The sequence below is a fragment of the Amblyraja radiata genome, chromosome 2 (assembly GCF_010909765.2).
Source record: "Amblyraja radiata isolate CabotCenter1 chromosome 2, sAmbRad1.1.pri, whole genome shotgun sequence".
In the NCBI taxonomy this organism is placed as follows: domain Eukaryota; kingdom Metazoa; phylum Chordata; class Chondrichthyes; order Rajiformes; family Rajidae; genus Amblyraja; species Amblyraja radiata.
In genome coordinates, this window is record NC_045957.1 from 107136067 (window position 1) to 107156203 (window position 20137).

The following is a 20137-nucleotide window of genomic DNA, read 5'->3' on the forward strand; positions in this document are numbered from 1 at the left end:
TTGGGACCTTGTCATAGACTTTGTGATAGTCCAGATACACCACATCTATTGGCTCTCCCTTATCCAGCTAAGTAAAGAGTATTCCTGAAATTCACACTCCTGAAATGTGCTTTAAAGATGGTGGAAAGATCTCTGGATGTTTGGAGGTAAAGCCACAGATCCCCAGTCTCTGATCTGCTCTCGTAGCCATAGTGTTTATGTGGCAGTTCAATTTTTGATCAGTGGTGGTCCTGAGGATGTTGATGGAAGGAATATCAGGGATTGGAATGTGGTTCAATATCAAAGGCAGGTAGTTAGACTGCATCTTGTTGAAGATGACTCCTTTGGGGTATGAATATACTTGGCACTTATTAGCCCTTGCCTGGGTGTTGTCTGGGTCTTGTTGCATGAAGACTGGAGTTGTGATTAGAATTAAATATTCTGAAGTCGTTAGTGTATATCTGCATTTCTATTCTTGCTTTCAAAGGGGAATCATTGATGAAGCAACTGAAGATGGTTGAACCTTGGATGTTGTCTGAGCAACTCCTGCAGTGATGTCCTGGGGCTGGGTTGATTGACCTCCAACAGCCACAACTGCTTTCCTTTGGTTGAGGAGTGATTTAAACTATGGGAGTACATTTCCCTTGATGCCCATTGATCTTAGTTTTATCAGGACTTCTTGACACCACACTGGGTCAAATGCTGCTTTAGTGCAAGGGCAATACCTCTCACCCTGCCTTTGGAATTCAGCTCTTTGGTCCATATTTATTTAAAGAGGGGACTTGTTGCCATCCTTGCCAACTGAAAGGATCATAATATCTAGAAATGACAAGTAGACAACTGGATATCATGGTCCATTATCTTGCCCTCACATTATCTACCCCCTGGTATCTCCTCTTCTTTTTAAGAGAAACTATAAACTAATAGAAAGAAAGGAGATTACAAATATAAAGATTGTGGAGATAGATCTGGGAGATGTTGAGTATAGTTGTTCATCCAACCCCAAACCCAAGTTTTAACTTTAATTTTGTGTGAAACCAGTTTACTTTTTTAAAAATTCAATAAATGGGGACCATCTTTTAAAAAATAGTTCTGGTTAATTAAGAACAAATCTTATTTTTTCCAAATGCAAGTTCTCGGTCATTTCCGTAATCCACATTTTAATTGTGGGGGTTGCTGGTTTTTTCCAAAATTTAAGTATTAATTTTTTCGCAGTTATTAAACTGTAATCAAGAAAGTGTCTCTGGCTTATCATTAAGTTTGTGCTATGTTCTGATAATCCTAATATTATTAATTTTGGATCTGGGTCCAGTTGATTATCGATAACTTTAGAGATAATTTAATATAGATAATCTTGTTGAAATGATCACATAGTAATACCGAGGTATGCAACCAGGTAAAATTGGCAAACAGTGGGTAGAAACCGCATCATCAAATGTTATCTGGTCCATCTTTTCTGATAATGTTCAATGAAAGATGGCCGCTTTTCCCCCTTTCAGTTGGGATGCATCATGCATTGTTCTGTTGTGCTCTGTAGGTTGGTTTCACCTTTCTGTGTATTGAGAACTCTTTTAAGTGACACATGGAAGCTCAACTTTACTATTCACTTCTTTCAAAACTTTGATTAGAGTTTGAAATTTTCAATTTGCTCGGATGATTGATAATTCCCCCGATCAGTTCAAGATCTACTTTTGCTGGTATCACCAATCATATAGTTGTGAACATTACTTTAATTGTAGCAATCATTTTTTTTCCTTGTCTAATTCCTCCAAACATCTTTTCAGTTTGTAGCAGATCTGATGTAGCTTTACAAATGAACAAAATTCCCTTCGCTATTTTACTGGTTTAGGTTTGGGTGTATTATTGTCATGTGTACTAAGGGACAGTGAAATGTTTTATCCAATCAAATTAGATCATACTTTACATAAATATAATCGAGCCAAACTCAAGTACAATCGAGGAAGATACAGGATGCAGAATATTGTTTTCAACATTGTGGTGCACCAATTCCATAGAAACAACTACAAAAGCCTAATGTCCACAATGTTTTAATCAGACAGTACCCGAAAGGGCCTGTCCCACTTACGCAATCTTTACAGGCGACTGCCGGCACCCGTGATAGGTCACCAAAATTTTCAACATGTTGAAAATTCAGCGGTAACCAGAAAGACACTACGACTCTTTGGAGACCTCTCACGTCCATAGGAGAGCTCTCACGACCATACAGGTTGTGTAGTCGTGAGAGGTCTCCTATGGTCATGACAGGTCTCCAAAGAGTCATAGCATCTTTCTGGTCGCCGCTGAATTTTCAACATATTGAAAATTTCGGCGACCTATCACAGGTGCCAGCAGTCGCCTGTAAACGTTGCGTTAGTGGGACAGGGCCTTAACTCATAGAAGGATCGTTCTGTAGCCTGATGACAGAAGGGAAGAAGCTGTCCCTGAGTCTGGTGATGCACACTTTCAAGCTTCAGTATCTTCTGCACAATGGGAATGGGAATACGAAGGCATGACGGGCTGAGTTTCATTTATATTTATCTATAACTTCTCTTTTTGTTGAACTGAATACAATAACAGAAGGTGTGACCCTTAGCTGCCATTGTAGTATTCGAGCTGGAAACATCAAAATGATTGTATTTTGATATAGGCATCACCCTGTATGTGTACTCTGATTTAGTGTAATATAAGTGGAGAGTTTAGAATTTAACCAACTATCATATAAAATAACAACATTTTATGAATAATTCATATTCTCCGCCCGCTGTCCCCCCCCCCCCCCTGTCTGTTACCTACCTGTTACCTGCCTGCCTGTCTGTTCCCTGCCTGTACCTGTGCCTGTGCACCATCGACGCTGGACACCTCCCTGCACCAGTGAAGGAGCTGGATCCTCTCTGCACCCGCACCTCTGGACAACCTCTCTACACCTGCACTGCTGGACAACCTCTCTGCACCTGCACTGCTGGATACTCTCTGCACCCTCATCGCTGGACTACCTCTACACCTGCTCTGCTGGACAACCTATCTGCTCCTTCAATGCTGGACACCTCGCTGCATCTGCACTGCTGGTCAACCTCTTTGCTCCCTCACTGCTCGACACCTCGCTGCACCCGATCTGCTGGACAACCTCTCTGCTCCCTCACCGCTGGATACTCTCTCCACCTGCACCCGCTCTGCTGGACACCTCTCTGCACCCTCACCATCATGCTCAAATACTCAACTCTACAAATGACTGGTTTCTTCAACAACCACATCCCATCCTGCATCCAAGTCATTAAACAGCTTAGACTTCTGCGTCGACCCCGTTTCATCCACAGAGGCTCTCGGCGCAGGCTTGTTTGCTTCAACCACGGACATTACATTCCATCCATCTGCTCACTACCACGCTCTACCCCCCCTCAACTGCGTCACCCCCCATCCCAGCTGACCGCACGCACTGTTAACTGGGACAACCTCAGATCTCTCCAGCCTGCCCCCGTCCCTCCACCCTCTCATGCCAACTTTGCCACCCTCAACACCAGGTTGCTCAACAACAAAGCCCTTGCCCTCCATGAACTAATCCTTGACAACACTCTGGATTTCCTTCTGTTCACTGAGACCTGGCAACAACCCAATGTCTTCTTCTCCCTCAATCAAACATCCCCACCTGGATTTAATTACATTTCCAAGCCCCGCACCTCCCGCCATGGAGGTGGCCTCGCTGTTATTTTCAACCAGAACTCTCCCTACCTCTACTCCGGTTCTCTGCAACTCATTCCTCCACTTTTTTGCTGATAAAATCAGCACCATCTATCAATCTTTATCCCCTGTACCCGACTCCCCAGCATCTACTCCACCACCTACCAAGGCCCCTCCTTTCAACATCTCCACTGACCTCCTTACCCCTCCTCCACACTGCTTCCTCTCCCAGTTTGACCTGGTCACCCCTACTGAAATCTCCAAACTCATCAGCTCTTCCAAACCCACTACCTGCTCCCTCGACCCTCTCCCCACTCCCCTGCTGAAGTCCTGCCTCCCCGTTCTCTGCCCCTACCTCACTAATCTCTTCAACTCCTCATTGTCCCAAGGAATTGTCCCCTCCGCTTTCAAAACTGCTGCTGTCACACCAATCTTAAAGAAACCTGGTCTTGATCCCTCCTCTCTCATTAACTACCGCCCAATCTTAAACCTCCCCTTTCTTTCAAAAACCCTGGAGCGTATCGTTGCGTCGCAACTTCATTCCCACCTCCTTGCGTATAACCTACTTGAACCCCTCCAATCTGGCTTTCGCCCCCTCCATAGCACAGAAACTGCTCTCCTCAAAGTCCTCAACGACCTCCTCACCTCTGCTGACACTGGTTCCCTCAAAATCCTCATCCTCCTCGACCTGAGCGCAGCTTTCGATACAGTGAACCATAACATCCTGCTCACCAGACTCAAAGATCTCGGCATTGAAGGCTCTGCACTCAGCTGGCTCCGTTCCTACCTTTCCAACAGATCCCACTTCATCTCTCTCCACAACCACACCTCTGCTACAGCCACAGTCACTCAAGGCGTTCCCCAAAGCTCCGTACTCGGCCCCCTCCTCTTCATCATCTACATCCTCCCCCTTGGTCAGATACTCCGCCACTTCAACTTGGACTTCCACTGTTACGCCGATGACACCCAGATCTACCTCGGCACCAAATCCCCCCCCAAACCCCCCCCCCCCCCTCTCCCATATCAACTCCTGTTTGTCAGCTATAAAAACCTGGATGCAACATAACTTCCTCAAACTCAACAGCGATAAGACAGAATTCCTCCTCATAGGCTCCAAAGCCACACTTAGCAAAATCAATAACCCCAATCTCACCATCGACGGCACCACTGTCTCCCCATCTCCCAAGGCCCGCAACCTTGGCGTGATCTTTGATTCCACCCTCTCCCTTGAGCCTCACATCCGCCATGTCATTAAAACCTCCTTCTTTCATCTCCGCAACATCGCCAAACTCAGACCCTCTCTCACACCTCCCGCTGCTGAAAGACTCATCCATGCCTTCATCTCCTCCCGACTGGACTATTGCAACTCACTTCTCCTTGGCATCAGCTCCACCTACATCAACCGACTCCAACTGGTCCAGAACGCAGCCGCCCGACTCATCACCCACACCAAATCCTGGCATCACATCACTCCAGTCCTCAAACAACTTCACTGGCTTCCCATCTCCCACCGGATCACCTACAAAATCCTGATCCTCACCTACAAAGCCCTCCACCATCTGGCCCCCCCATATCTCACTGACCTCCTCTCCCCCTACCAACCCTCACGGTCCCTCAGATCCACATCAGCCGGTCTCCTCTCCATCCACAAGTCCAACCTCCGCAGTTTTGGGGACAGAGCCTTCTCCAGGGCAGCTCCCAGGCTCTGGAACTCCCTCCCCCAACTGATCCGCAATTCCGTGTCCCTCACCATCTTCCAGTCCCGCCTCAAGACCCATCTCTTCACCTCTGCCTATCCTTAGCCCCACGTCCCCCTCCCTTTTCATCTGTGCATTAATTGCCTCATATTGTGTTTTGAATTGAATTCTGTCTTTGTGTACTAGTCATGTCTCTACTATTTATTTCATTCCCCTTACATGTTTTTCCTCTACCTGCTAAATTTTTGTAAGGTGTCCTTGAGACTCTTGAAAGGCGCCCATAAATAAAATGTATTATTATTATTATTATATCACACATCAACACTCCATTTTCCCTGAATAGTTAAAGGCATTTCAGATTCCTTTTGTAATTTGATGTGGAAATCTTCAAACATTTGGAATGTGCTGCTTGAACTATGGTTATGTATAATTCTATATGTAATTCATGATATTCAGGACTATGTCCCCCGACTCAACCATCACTATCTGCTTCATCAATGACCTTCCCTTTGCCCTGAGTTCAGATATGGAGATACTTGCTGATACTTACACTATGTTTAGGCATCAAGGCGGATGGGGGAAAAATTAGGAATGTGGTACTGAATTGGAGTATCAGCTATGTTTGGAGAGAATCCAAACCAGGTTTGAAATGCTGAAATTACCTACTATTTTAAAAATATATTACATTACGTACTGATTACGTACAGAAACGTTGTTAGCTTTAAAAAATAAAGCTAATTTATATGATGAAGGCTTGATCCCAAATTAAGCTCAATTTCATTTTTTTAGCAAATGAATTTGAAAATTTTATACTCTGGAATTTAGAAGGATGAGAGGGTATCTTATTGAAACATATAAGATTATTAAGGGTTTGGACCTGCTAGAGGCAGGAAACATGTTCCCGATGTTGGGGGAGTCCAGAACCAGGGGCCACAGTTTAAGAAGAAGGGATATGCCATTTAGAACGGAGATGAGGAAATACTTTTTGACACAGTGAGTTGTGAGTCTGTGGAATTCTCTACCTCAGAGGGTAGTGGAGGCCGGTTCTCTGGATGCTTTCAAGAGAGAGTTAGATAAAGATAGCAGAGTCAGGGGATATGGGTAGAAGGCAGGACCGGGATACTGATTGTGGATGATCAGCCATGATCACATTGAATGGCGGTGCTGGCTTGAAGGGCCAAATGGTCTACTCCTGCACCTATTGTCTATTGTCTAACTTCTAATACAAACTGCAAAATGCTTTATTTTTCAAATTTGATCTCCAGTAAATGGAAGCACTTAATCTGCCTCTTGAAACGATCTAATTAATTCTGTGTTATTTTTGGTTTTGTGCTCACAAACCCCATTGGAGCCCATCCCAAGCCCATTTTATGAGTTGTTCATTTGTGGCACATTCAGTGTAGCATGATTAAATATGGACCCTATTTAAAGTTTAAAGCAACCATTCCTGTGTCAAGAGAGTTGTGAATTTGTGGAATTCCCTGCAATGGAGGGCAGTGGAGGCCGGATCACTGGATGGATTTAAGAGAGAGTTAGATAGAGCTCTAGGGGATAGTGGAATCAAGGGATATGGGAAAGGCAGGCACGGGTTATTGATAGGGGCCGATCAGCCATGATCACAATGAATGGCGGTGCTGGCACGAAGGGCAGAATGGCCTCCTCCTGCACCTATTTTCTATGTTTCTAATTCTGGTTTTTCATGTTTCAAATGGCATTGTGCGTACTCCTATCTATTTTTCATTTATTGCTGAGACTCAGTGTTGTTGATGGGGCTTTGCCAAATGAGTGCTTACTGAATTATTGAAAATGCACAGTCATGACTTCTGTTCAGCGCTGTTGCAGTATGCTGATATCTTCCTGGATATTCTGACCAATGGTGAAATTTAAGTGCATTGTAACTAGGATGAGTAAATATCCAAATACTTCGTGCTCTTTTTAACAACATTGTTTGAATTCTCAAGTTCTTCCATATCTTAAAACAATCTATCTGTGATATTCTGTTTTAACTATGGAAGGAATAAGTAATTTTAATAAATCATATCCATTTCCAAATCTTTGTTGCAAAACAACTTAATTGTCAATTAAAATCTTTAGAAAATTCCAGAAATCTGAAATAAAAACAGAAAATAGTGGAAAAACCAATAGACCAGGCGGAGATCTGATTAATAAGGGTGTCAGGGTTTATGGGGAGACGGCAGGAGAATGGGGTTGGGAAGGAAAAATACATCAGCCATGAATGAATGGCTTGATGGGCCAAATGGCTTAATTCCGCTCCTAGAACTTTTGAAGACTGTGGAAAGAGCAAAATAGATTTAAGTCTAATTGTGTTAGTGATGTTGTCTGACCTAGGATATAAGCCAGACAGCACCAGTGGAGCATGAAAGAGTTGAAGTTAATCAGAAAAGAAGTAAATTAGAAATCGAGTACTGAGAGGTATGGATGGGGATATGTGTTCGGTTGAGTGAAAAGCAGGTGAGATAAGTGATAAATGAAATATATGCACAGTGAATAAAAGTGAAAATTGTGGAAAAAAACATTGGATAGATCAAAATGACGTTTAAGTAAGAAATGCAGAATCATCTTGAAGTGTTGAGTTTGGGAGGCTGCCTTTATGATCTTGTGTTCAGCTTCTTTCAACTCTGCCAGTATATGAGACAGTTGTGATATGGCGGAGCAAATAATTTAAGAACTAAACAGGCAAAAATTTGGAGTAGTTGCTGTGGACCGAAAAAAATGTTTATTTGATTTATGTTTGGTGTTCTTGGTGATGAAGAGACTGCTTTTTGAACAGTGTATGAAGTATACAAAATCGTAACGAATGGGTGCATGGGGTCCTGGATTGTAAGAAGGGAGGAGATATAAGGATTACGTCAGTATAGCTGGCAAGCATAAGTTCTTAAGGGATATACAATTCTTAAGGGATTGGACAGGCTAGATGCAAGAAAAATCTTCCCGATGTTGGGAGAGTCCAGAACCAGAGGTCACCGTTTAGGAATAAGGGGTAGGCCATTTAGGACTCAGATGAGGAAAAACCTTTTAACCCAGAGAGTTGTGTATCTGTGGAATTCTCTGCCACAGAAGGCATTGGAGGCCAATTCGCTGGATGTTTTCAAAAGAGAGTTAGATAAAACTCTTAGGGCTAACGGAATCAAGGGATATGGGGAGAAAGCAGGAATGGGGGACTGATTTTGGATGATCAGCCATGATCGTATTGAATGGTGGTGCTGGCTTGAAGGGCCAAATGGCCTACACCTGCACATATTTTCTCTGTTTCTATGTTTCTAAGTGTTCTGGAAAGGGGAGGGTGGGGACTGGTTTCAATAAAGTGGCCCCAGGCAGTTACAAAAGGCACAGTCCCTTCAGAATTTTGAAAGTGGAGTCCAAGTATGTCTTGCACAAATTCAGTTTTCATGCCTTCTGTTCTGCCAGTTTAATAAATAAAATAACCTTTGGTTATATCTTCTATTCTGTTTTATTTTTATTTAAAAGCGAATAAATTCCTCCGTGAAGTAGGCTGTTTGTATTTTTTTCTTACACTTTGTGCGCAGTGGTTAGGATGCAGCGTTGATGGAAAAATAAAGAAATAATGATCAAATGCAAATTTCGCACAATTTAATTTGCTTGTAATGCCTTGTGAAACAGTTTGCTAAAATAGTTTTGTTATGCTTGGCAGTAGTGCTTCTGTTACAAGAGATTTGATTTGTTTAATGTGGCTGACTCGACTGAGCTATGGCGTGGGTTAGGGGAGAGGGAGAAAGATTTGTGCATGCACCATCATTCAAGAATGGAGCAGGCATTCACTTAAAGTATTTTTTGTGGCATTCACAAATAAAATAAAACAATGTTCTCAGTTAGGATTAAACTGGTAACTTTTCATATGCAAGCAAACAGGAAAACCTCTACACTATAAAAAATGCACATGATGCTACAAAGAAGATGGCAAAGCCTAAACTGGTGTGTTGGAAACTCACTAGGTGCTCTTTCATCTTTACCAAGGAGAACCTTTTCTTTTCATATAATACAGTTTGACCTTTCCAAAATTGTTCATCTGTTTCTTTTTGCCAATTTTGGGCAAACACTTGACAATTTTGGGCAAACACCAATCAAATTAGAATGTTTCTGCCTGCGTGAAACCTCTTTACAATTCCTATCTTCTCTATCAAATTAGATAAAGAATTTCAGAAAGGTGACTGCAATTGAGTTGTCATGCAATTTCACAACAAATCCTGCGAGTTCTGCACTTTAGATACTTGTTGGTAGTGATTCGTAATTTTTAATTAAATGCTTGAAGTCTGAAAGTAGATCTGATTAATAATAAATCATTGCCCTCAATGTATTTAGCGTTTATGTGTTGACTAATTTTTTTTTTTTTTTTAAATATTAGTGATCTGCTCTCATCCCAGTATGTGGAACGAACTGTTGATGCATGGGGAAAAACTGTTCATTCAGTGGTAAGTCAGATATTAATTGTGTTTTTTAATCCTTCAAACTTGTTCAACTAAGAATGTCCGATCAAATTTATTTATTTCGTGCCAAGTGTGGTCGCATCTAATTGACCTTTAGTGTGAAAAGAAAAGAACATTTGAACAGATAGAATAATGGTACCTTTTGTTTATAATCTGTCCTAATAAATTAAAGTTCTCAGAAAAGTTTATTCACATATTTTATGAAAGCATTATATTTGTGAATTAATTAAAATTGTTTCATGCAATTAATAATCATTAAAACCCACATGCTATGCTGATATTGTGCATTTCCTGCAGATCTGTGTACATACATTTTGTGAGTGTAATTTACAAAGAAGTTTTAATGATTGTGAAAGTTATCTGTGGATCATGCAGTTGATTTTGGAGTATTTTTTGCAGATAAAGGGATGTTTGACAAGTGGGAGGTTTTCAACATTGAGATAGCGTGAGTTCAGAATCAGCATGTTCCTGTCAAAGTGAAGTGCAAGGCTGTGTAAGAGGATGCTGCAGATGCTGATTTGTAACGAAGATAGACACAAAATGCAGACACAAGACACAAGATAGGCACAAGATACATAACTCAACAGGTCAGGCAGCATCTCTGGAGAGAAAGGTTGAGACCTTTCATCACACTAAGCCTTCAGACTAAGTAGGGTCGCAACCCGAAACGCCACCTATTCCTTCTCTCCAGAGATGCTGCCTAACCTGCTGAGTTACTCCAGCATTTTGTCTCTATCTTGAAGGGCAAGGCTGGCAGGAGCAGGGAACTTTGGATGATGAGATATTGAGTTTCCATTCAAAAGAAAGGAGGTTTATGTCAGATATAGGTAGCTATGGTCAAGTGAAGCCCTTGAAATGTATTGGGAATATAGGAGTACACACTTACGAAGGAAATCAGAGGGGCAAAAAGGGGACATGCAATAGCTTTGGCAGACAAAGCCAAGGAGAATCAGAAGAGATTATAAGGGCTAAAGAGTAAGATGGGAGAGAATAGGACACATTAAAAATCAACAAGGTCAGCTATGTGTGGAACCACAGGAGGTGGGTGAAATCCTAAATGATTTTTGCTCATGCTGTAGGCTAACAGTCCAAATCATCTTTGGTCATTGCATTTGTATGTTTCTATGATACTCTAATGGATGCACATTAATCCATACACAGTTTCTAATTGCCTGCTCTATTATGGCCCAGTGAAAAGAGTTTAAATATCCACGATACTATAAAATGTGCATAGTGTCATAATTATATGCGCATAGATTGGTCCCTCAGCCCAATATGTCCATGCTGACCATCAAGTACCTATCTGTATTAAATGCATGTGCCAACATTTGTTTTAGTATCTTTAATGTTATGAAATACTCTGTAGGTACAAAATTCCCTGAATATCCCAGTGTAGGACATGCATTCCAACTTCATTCAGCAGTGTTTACAGCCTGCTGCTGTGTGAGCCTCCACAATGACTAGTCTTATAAACCACAGGATGACTCATGCAAAAAAAATCTTTTGCAGGAGAATCCTTGGCGGAGACAAATAATACCATGCTTATTTATATATGTAAATTTATTTGGAAAAAAAAGCACATTTGGTTTGACCATTCTGATTATTTTATAGTTCTTTGTGGTTCTGCAGACAATACAGAATTGTGCCTCACGTGCTGCCCAAGCATCGACATCACCAGCAGCCTAACTAACATTCCTGCCTCCAGAAGCACTGGCATTGTGCAGTGGTTCATGAAATTTCAGTGGCTGATGCAGAGTTTTGAAAGAAATTGGGCTCTAAATATTTTAGCCTGCACCTACTAACTAGGAATTAAACAAAAAAAATTGTTATCCATTCGTGTGAACAAGAAGCATAGATTTTAGTTTCACAGTCATTCATAGTGGTACAGAATTACTGAAAGGTTGTGGCTGGAAGAAGGCTATTTGGCCTTGTGGGTCAATGTTGATTTTATCCACAGGCGATTTAGCTGACTCTACTCCCTAATCTATCTCCATACCCCTACCAATCCATTCCTCTTTGAGTAGATGAACAGCACCAATATGTCTAGGTGAATCGAGCAGCATTAGCCAACACCAAGCCACCTTCTTCCCTATTCCAACTCTCACCTCAATCTCTCCCAGATCCTGACCATTCTAATCATGTTTAGCCCTGGGTCATGTTTGATTCTTTTCCAAATCACTTTCACTGGTTCTTGATTGCTCCAGCAATGGGAATGGTTTCCCTCTGCCTTTTCTATCAAATCTCTCAACCTCCTCTGTTCCAAGGAGAACACCCTGTCAACATATAGGAGCAAAGGCAGGAGAATGGGGTTGAGAGGAAAAGATAGATCAACCATGATTGAACGGTAGAGTAGACTTGATGAGCTGATTGGCCTAATTCTTCTCCTAGAACTTATGACCTTATGAGCAACTGTTTTCTTCGGAGTCATTTTAGTATATCTCCTCGGCATCAGGGCTACTTGCATACTTGACTATAAAAGCAGCAGGTAATAAACAGAACTATGTGATCGAAGCTCTGCAGTCAACCGCATCTTGTTGTGAATGTGCTGGACAATTAAACAGTTAATGGGATGAGAACATCTTCAGCGATGTCTATGCCCAGCATGCAAGCGTTAAAGAAAATGCTCTGTGACCATGTTCAACCAGAAGTTATGAATAAATAATCCATCTCAGCTTCCTTCTCAGATCCCCACCATCACACAAGCCCGTCTTCAGCCAATTCATTACATGAGAGTATTTCATGTAAGTTCATTCGATTCGCTCCACATGATAACAAAAAAACCCAAGAGCACAGGAGGCACCAAATGCTACAGGACAAGACAACATTCCAGCTGTAATACTGAAGATCTGTGCTCCAAAATATGTTGCACCTCCAGCCAAATTGTTCAGTACAGTTGTACTACTGACAATAAGGGCAGCACAGTTGGGCAGTCGTAGAGCCTCACAGTGCCAGATATTTGGGTTCAATCCTGACTGTGGCTGCTGTCTGTGCGGAGTTTGCATGTTCTCCCCGTCACCACTTGGGTTGTTTTTGGGTGCTCAGGTTTCCTCCTACATTTCAAAAGACGTGGAAGTATGTAGATTAATTGGCTTCTGTAAATTACCCCAGTGTGTAGGATGGGATAGCGTAAATTAGTTTGCAGGTGATCAAGTGGACTCGATGGGCCGAAAACTGTTTCTACACTGTAGCAATGTTACAACATTTTAAAAATCAAGTCTTTAATTTATCCCATCAGATAAAGCATAAAAATAAGTTTATTTTGACACCTAATTCACTTTCATATCTTCAGTATTAAAAAAGTTATGGCCATTTTCATACTCGGAAATTGGCATCTTGTTCCCTATTGCTTTTTCATTGACTTAACGCAAAAGCTGTGATCGAGAACATTTAAAAGCCGATAATTTTCTTAAAATTTAAGAGAACTGAAAGAAATTTTCAGTTATTATAGATTGAAGCATTCTGAAACAAATATGAAACAATCTTACTTAGATGACTTGAAATTAAAGCATATAATTAGTTAGTTACCTAATTGTAGCTAATTACAAAATCCAATTACTAGATCTAAACATCTATCCATTTCTTAAGAATAGATAAACATTTTTAAATAGCCTAAGTGTCCAAATAACATTCACACAAGAATTCAGAATATAACATAATTTTTAAATCTCATTGTCATGGGTTTATAGGTCAAATGGAAGGAATTTAATGTTTAATACCTGTAAATTAATGGCCATTTAAATCAGCTTGCGAGTGGGATTTTCTGGAACGGGACCATTTGGAACGTTCAGGCTGCGGTGAAAAATAGTCTCCCATATCGGCAGCAAATACACTGCCGGTTTCTTCGGGGGAAAAAATCACCGTTTCGCAACTTAAAATGTGAATTAAATACATCTTAAGAAACACTTTTATACATAAAAATAAACTACTTTATTTTACCTGGTCCTCCATAAAATCCGTCCCAGTTGTCGGCATTGACGGCTTCAGAAGCTGATTTTAAAATCATTCCAACGATTAACTTGTCGGGTGAATTTTTTTTTAAAACACACAGAACGGCCGTAGGAACGATTCTTTAGCAACATCTTGCACTCCAACAAATATAATTCAGGACCAGGTCGGGAAAAAACCCCGTTTTAACCCCGCCTCCCCCTCAAACGCGCCAAAATCGCGCACACGGCCAGTGGCAGAATTGCAGCGCCGCTGAAGGTAAGTTTTGTAACATACCTATACACTGTATCTCTAAACTCTAAACATAGAACATTGTCCAGGTCGCTGGACAAAACGGACTAATTATTGTCCGTACCTATTCTCAATTATCAACAGTGCTCTCAAGTGGAATTTAATCTAATTATCAGTAACACTTATCATTAATTACCTAATCACCAATGCCCACTTTGAGTTTTGTCAGGGCCAATTGGCTCCAAACTACGCATTGGTCACCGTATTGGTTATTGGAGATCAATAGTCCCAGCTTGAACATCACTGCAGGAGTTCCTCATGGCACTGACCTATGCCCATCCATCTTCAGCTTCTTCATCAATCACTTTTATTCCTCATATGGTCTGAAATGGGGAAGTCTGCTGATGATTGTACAATGCTCAATACCATTTGCAAATCCTCAGCCCGTGAAGCAGTCAATGCCTACTTGAACAAAGACTTTGGCATAATTCAGGCATGGGCTGATATGAGGCAGTAATATTCTTGCCATTAGGATGCCGGGCAATGATCATCTATTTGAAACAAAATCTAACCACCTGCCCTTGATACACAATGGCTTTCCAATAGCTGAAATCCCTTCTTTCACCTGCTGTGCATCTTGCAGATGGTGGACATTACAGCCAATGTTCACACGTTATAGGAGTAGAATTAGGCCATTTGGCCTATCGAGTCTACTCCGCCATTCAATCATGGCTGATCTCTCCCTCCTAATCGCATTTTCATGCCTTCTCCCCATAACCCTTGACATCTGTTTTAATCAAGAATTTGTCTATCTCTGTGTTAAAAATATCCACTGACTTGGCCTCCATAGCCCTCTGTGGCAATGAGTTCCACAGATTAACTACCATCTGTCTAAAGAAGTTCCTCTTCACCTCCTTTAAAAAAGAGCGCCCTTTAATTCTGAGGCTATGACCTCTGATCCTAGACTCTCCCTAGAAACATCCTTTCCACCTGCAGTCTACCTATGCCTTCAGATATGCTCTAGTGGCAGAAGGTGCTAACATTTAGGATTGTTGATAGGATGGCTGAGAAGTAGTTTGGTCCTGGATAGTATTGACTTACTTCACCGTTGTTTGAATTGTGCTTGTTGGACAATAGGGAGAGTGTTCCGTCATATTATGATGTGCCATATAGATGATGGAGATGATTGGGGTGTCAGAAAGTGAGGTGCACATGCAGAATATCAAGCCTCTGGCCTGTTTTGGTAGTGCTGGTTTGAGTAGATTATAGTCAATGATGACCTTGTTGCCTGCAGCGGCCGTTAGGCTTGAAAGAGCAGATGCATTCTGGATCATTCTTCATAAACAGAAGCTGGTTAACGTCTGAGTTAATTTGATTAGTAAGGGTGTCTGGGGTTATGGGGAGAAGGCAGGAAAATGGGGTTGTGAGGGCAAGATAGATCAGCCATTTTTGAATGGCTTAATTCTGCTCCTATAACATGAACCTTATGAACCTGAGTGTTCACGTGTTCAAAAGGGAACTGCAGATGCTGGAATATCGAAGGTACACAAAATTGCTGGGGAAACTCAGCGGGTGCAGCAGCATCTATGGAGCGAAGGAAATAGGCGACGTTTCGGGCCGAAACCCTTCTTCAGACTGATGGGGGGTGGGGAAAGAAAGAAGGAAAAGGGGGGAGGAGGAGGAGCCCGAGGGCGGGCGGATGGGAGGGTGGGAGGAGACAGCTAGAGGGTGAAGGAAGGGGAGGAGACAGCACAGGCTAGCCAAATTGGGGGAATTCAATGTTGATGCCATAAGGACGCAAGGACCCCAGACGGAATATGAGGTGCTGTTCCTCCAATTTCCGCTGTTGCTCACTCTGGCAATGGAGGAGACCCAGGACAGAGAGGTCGGATTGGGAATGGGAGGAGGAGTTGAAGTGCTGAGCCACCGGGAGGTCAGGTAGGTTATTGCGGACTGAGCGGAGGTGTTCGGCGAAACGGTCGCCCAACCTACGCTTGGTCTCACCGATGTAAATCAGCTGACATCTAGAGCAGCGGATGCAGTAGATGAGGTTGGAGGAGATACAGGTGAACCTTTGTCGCACCTGGAACGACTGCTTGGGACCTTGAATGGAGTCGAGGGGGGAGGTGAAGGGACAGGTGTTGCATTTCTTGCGGTTGCAACGGAAAGTGCCCGGGGAGGGGGTGGTGCGGGAGGGAAGGGAAGAATTGACGAGGGAGTTGCGGAGGGAGCGGTCTTTGCGGAAGGCAGACATGGGGGGAGGTGGGAAGATGTGGCGAGTGGTGGGGTCACGTTGGAGGTGGCGGAAATGGCGGAGGATTATGTGTTGTATTTGCCGGCTGGTGGGGTGAAAGGTGCGGACCAGGGGGACTCTGCCCTTGTTGCATGTGCGGGGATGGGGAGAGAGAGCAGTGTTACGGGGTATGGATGAGACCCTGGTGTGAGCCTCATCTATGGTGGCGGAGGGGAATCCCCGTTCCCTGAAGAACGAGGACATTTCCGATGCCCTGGTATGAAATGTCTCATCCTGGGAACAGATGCGGCGTAGGCGGAGGAATTGGGAGTAGGGGATGGAGTCTTTACAGGGGGCAGGGTGGGAAGACGTGTAGTCCAGATAGCCATGTGAGTCAGTGGGTTTGTAATGTATGTCGGTCAGGAGTCTGTCCCCTGCGATGGAGATGGTGAGGTCAAGGAATGGTAGGGAAGTGTCAGAAATCGTCCAGGTGTATTGGAGTGCCGGATGGAAGTTGGTGGTGAAGTGGATGAAGTCAGTCAGTTGTGTGTGGGTGCAGGAGGTGGCACCAAAGCAGTCGTCAATGTAGCGGAGGTAGAGGTCGGGCCTGCTAATATACACGTGTCTGGTCTTCACTCTATACTGCACAGCAGTTCCTCGCCTAGACTGGTAAAGAACACCAACCAAACCTATGACCTCTATCTCCAAGAGTGACGAGAGCAGCGGGTGCTTGGCAACGCCACCACTTTCAGACAGATCTCCAGAGCACAAAGTCCTGACCTGGAAACGTCACTTTTCTTACATCACCGAAACTAAATTAGGGAATACGCTGCTTACAGCAATGCAGGAGTGCCTTCACGATGGGGCTGCAGTGGTTCAAGATGCCAGCTCACCAGCACCTTCTCAAGGGCAAAGTAGGTCTAAATACTGGCCTTGCCAATGATGTCCACATCCCATAAATGTCTGGCATTCCGAACCCATTGTGGCAGCGGTGGAGTTAAAACAATGAAATAACCTAGAATTAAGTTGAGTTTATTGTCATATACAGAAGTACAATGAGGTGCAGGTACAGTGAAAATCTTGCTTGCAGCAGCATCACCACAGGCACATAGATTCAGACATCACCAAGTCATAAATAATACAAACTTCTGTAAATTGTACATTAATTAAAAAGCTAATAACAAGAGTGACAACGACAGCATCATCATGGAAACAATGTGGTTTACTAATTTCCTTCATGTTGCCTTGTTTGATCTTCATGTGATGTCAGACCCATTAATCTGGTTACCTATTAATTCTCATTTCAAGAGCAATTAGGGACGGATGTCAAATGCCACCTTTGTCAATGCCTGTGAATGGCTAAAAACAAGCCAGACAATCTCAGATGTCATCTGTTACAGGAAATAAAGTAATGTTGCTTGACCTTGAGGAATAATAAAATATATTTTTATTTCATTCCCAAGCAGCCTATATGAATTACGGTTTAAATGAAACTATTAAATAATACAAAGTGCAGTCCTTAATGGAATCACAGTGCAGATCCATTCTAAGTGCTTCTGGATCTGAATAACATTGATCATTTGGCAAGCAAATTTATTCTCTCATACTTGTTTAGATGGCAAAAATTAGCCTTGAAAAGTGAAGTGATCAAAGTACATGATAGCACGTACAAATTTTATATAGAACAGTAAAGTGCATGAAGAAGTCCTTCAGGTCATGATGTCTATGTCAAATGTGATACCAAATAAAACGAATCCATTCTGCCAGCATGTGATCCATATCCCTCAATTCCAAGCAAATGCATATTCCTGTCTAAAAGCCTTTTAAATGCGACTATCATATCTGCTTGCACCATCACCCTTCATTTACATTACAACAGATCGATTACCTGTTCACACTAATTCTATGTTATCCCACTTCCTCATTAATTCCCCACACATTGGGGGCAATTTATAGAAGCCAATTCTCCTACAGACCCACAAATGTTTGGGATGTGGGAGAAAAGCCTGCATTCACAGGGAGAACGTGCAAACTCTACACGGACAGCACCCGAGTCAGGATATTTTACTCAGATCTGATAAATGGTTATAATATTAGTTAAGTTTATTAGTATCACGTATACTGAGGTACAGTGAAAAACCTTTTGTTTGCATGCTATCCTGTCAAAGAAAATACTATACATGATTACATTCAAGCCATCCACATTTTACAGATGAAGGATAAAGTGTACAACATTTAGTGCAAGATTAACTCCGATTCAAAATGCCTGATGGGAGAGCGGAGAGGAAGAATATTTGAAAGCTATTTATGTTGGAGAGTGTGGATGTTGAATAGGATTATCTTGAGCTGTTGACAGGTTATTGCAGCTGCATTTATCCAGGCATCATTCTTTGACATTCCTGGCTTGTATCCTATATTTGTGGTGAGAATTTGAGGGCGTCAGATGAGCCATATATATCACGCTAAAACTCATCTTCTGTTTCAACCTTGTATCCCATACATACAGTGGCTGGCAAAAGTTTTCATACCCCTTGAACTTTTCCACATTTTGTCACGTTACAACCACAAACGTAAATGTATTTTATTGGGATTTTATGTGATAGACCAACACAAAGTGGCGCATAATTGTGAAGTGGAAGGAAAATGATACATGGTTTTCACATTTTTTTACAAATAAAAAACTGAAAAGTGTGGTGTGCAAAAGTATTCAGCCCCCTTTACTCTGATACCCCTAAATAAAATACAGTGCAACCAATTACCTTCAGAAGTCACCTAATTAGTAAATAGAGTCCACTTGTGTGTGATCTAATCTCAGTAGAAATACAGCTATTCTGTGAAGGCTTCAGAGATTTGTTAGAAAACATTAGTGAACAAACAGCATCATGTTCACTAGGAACACACCAGACAGGTCAGGGATAAAGTTGTGAAGAAGTTTAAAGCAGGGTTAGGTTATAAAAAAATATCCCAAGCTTTGAACATCTCACGGAGCACTGTTCAATCCATCATCTGAAAATGGAAAGAGTATGGCACAACTGCAAACCTACCAAGACATGGCCGTCCACCTAAACTGACAGGCCGGGCAAGGAGATCATTGATTAGAGAAGCAGCCAAGAGGCCCATGGTAACTCTGGAGGAGCTGCAGAGATCCACAGCTCAGGTGGGAGAATCTGTCCACAGGCCAACTATTAGTCGTGCACTCCACAAATCGGGCCTTTATGGAAGAGTGGCAAGAAGAAAGCAATTGATGAAAAAAAGCCATAAGAAGTCCCGTTTGCAGTTTGCCACAAGCCATGTGGGGGACACAGCAAACATGTGGAGGAAGGTGCGCTGGTCAGATGAGACCAAAATTGAAGTTTTTGACCTAAATGCAAAACGCTATGTGTGGCGGAAAACTAACACTGCACATCACCCTGAACACACCATCCCCACTGTGAAACATGGTGGTGGCAGCATCATGCTGTGGGGATGCTTTTCTTCAGCAGGGACAGGGAAGCTGGTCAGAGTTGATGGGAAGATGGATGGAGCCAAATACAGGGCAATCTTGGAAGAAAACCTGTTAGAGTCTGCAAAAGACTTGAGACTGGGGCGGAGGTTCACCTTCCAGCAGGACAACGACCCTAAACATACAGCCAGAGCTACAATGGAATGGTTTAGATTAAAGCATATTCATGTGTTAGAATGGCCTAGGCAAAGTCCAGACCTAAATCCAATTGAGAATCTCTGGCAAGACTTGAAAATTGCTGTTCACAGACGCTCTCCATCCAATCTGACTGAGCTTGAGCTATTTTGCAAAGAAGAACGGGCAAAAATTTCAGTCTCTAGATGTGCAAAGCTGGTAGAGACATACCCCAAAAGACTTGCAGCTGTAATTGCAGCGAAAGGTGGTTCTACAAAGTATTGACTCGGGGGCA

The 20137-nt window shown here is 42.5% G+C and overlaps 1 protein-coding gene and 1 pseudogene across 11 annotated transcripts in view; one reads left to right on the forward strand and one right to left on the reverse strand.

The window, feature by feature from the left end:
• adam22 (ADAM metallopeptidase domain 22) overlaps window positions 1–20137 on the forward strand; it is a 256501-nt gene that overhangs the window by 47551 nt on the left and 188813 nt on the right. For all 11 annotated transcript variants that reach the window (XM_033012998.1, XM_033013001.1, XM_033013004.1 and 8 more), the window contains one exon: window positions 9736–9802. In XM_033012998.1, the coding sequence (XP_032868889.1) occupies window positions 9736–9802 (67 nt within the window). The remainder of the gene's footprint in view (window positions 1–9735; window positions 9803–20137) is intronic.
• On the reverse strand, window positions 9258–9373 carry LOC116970561 (annotated as a pseudogene).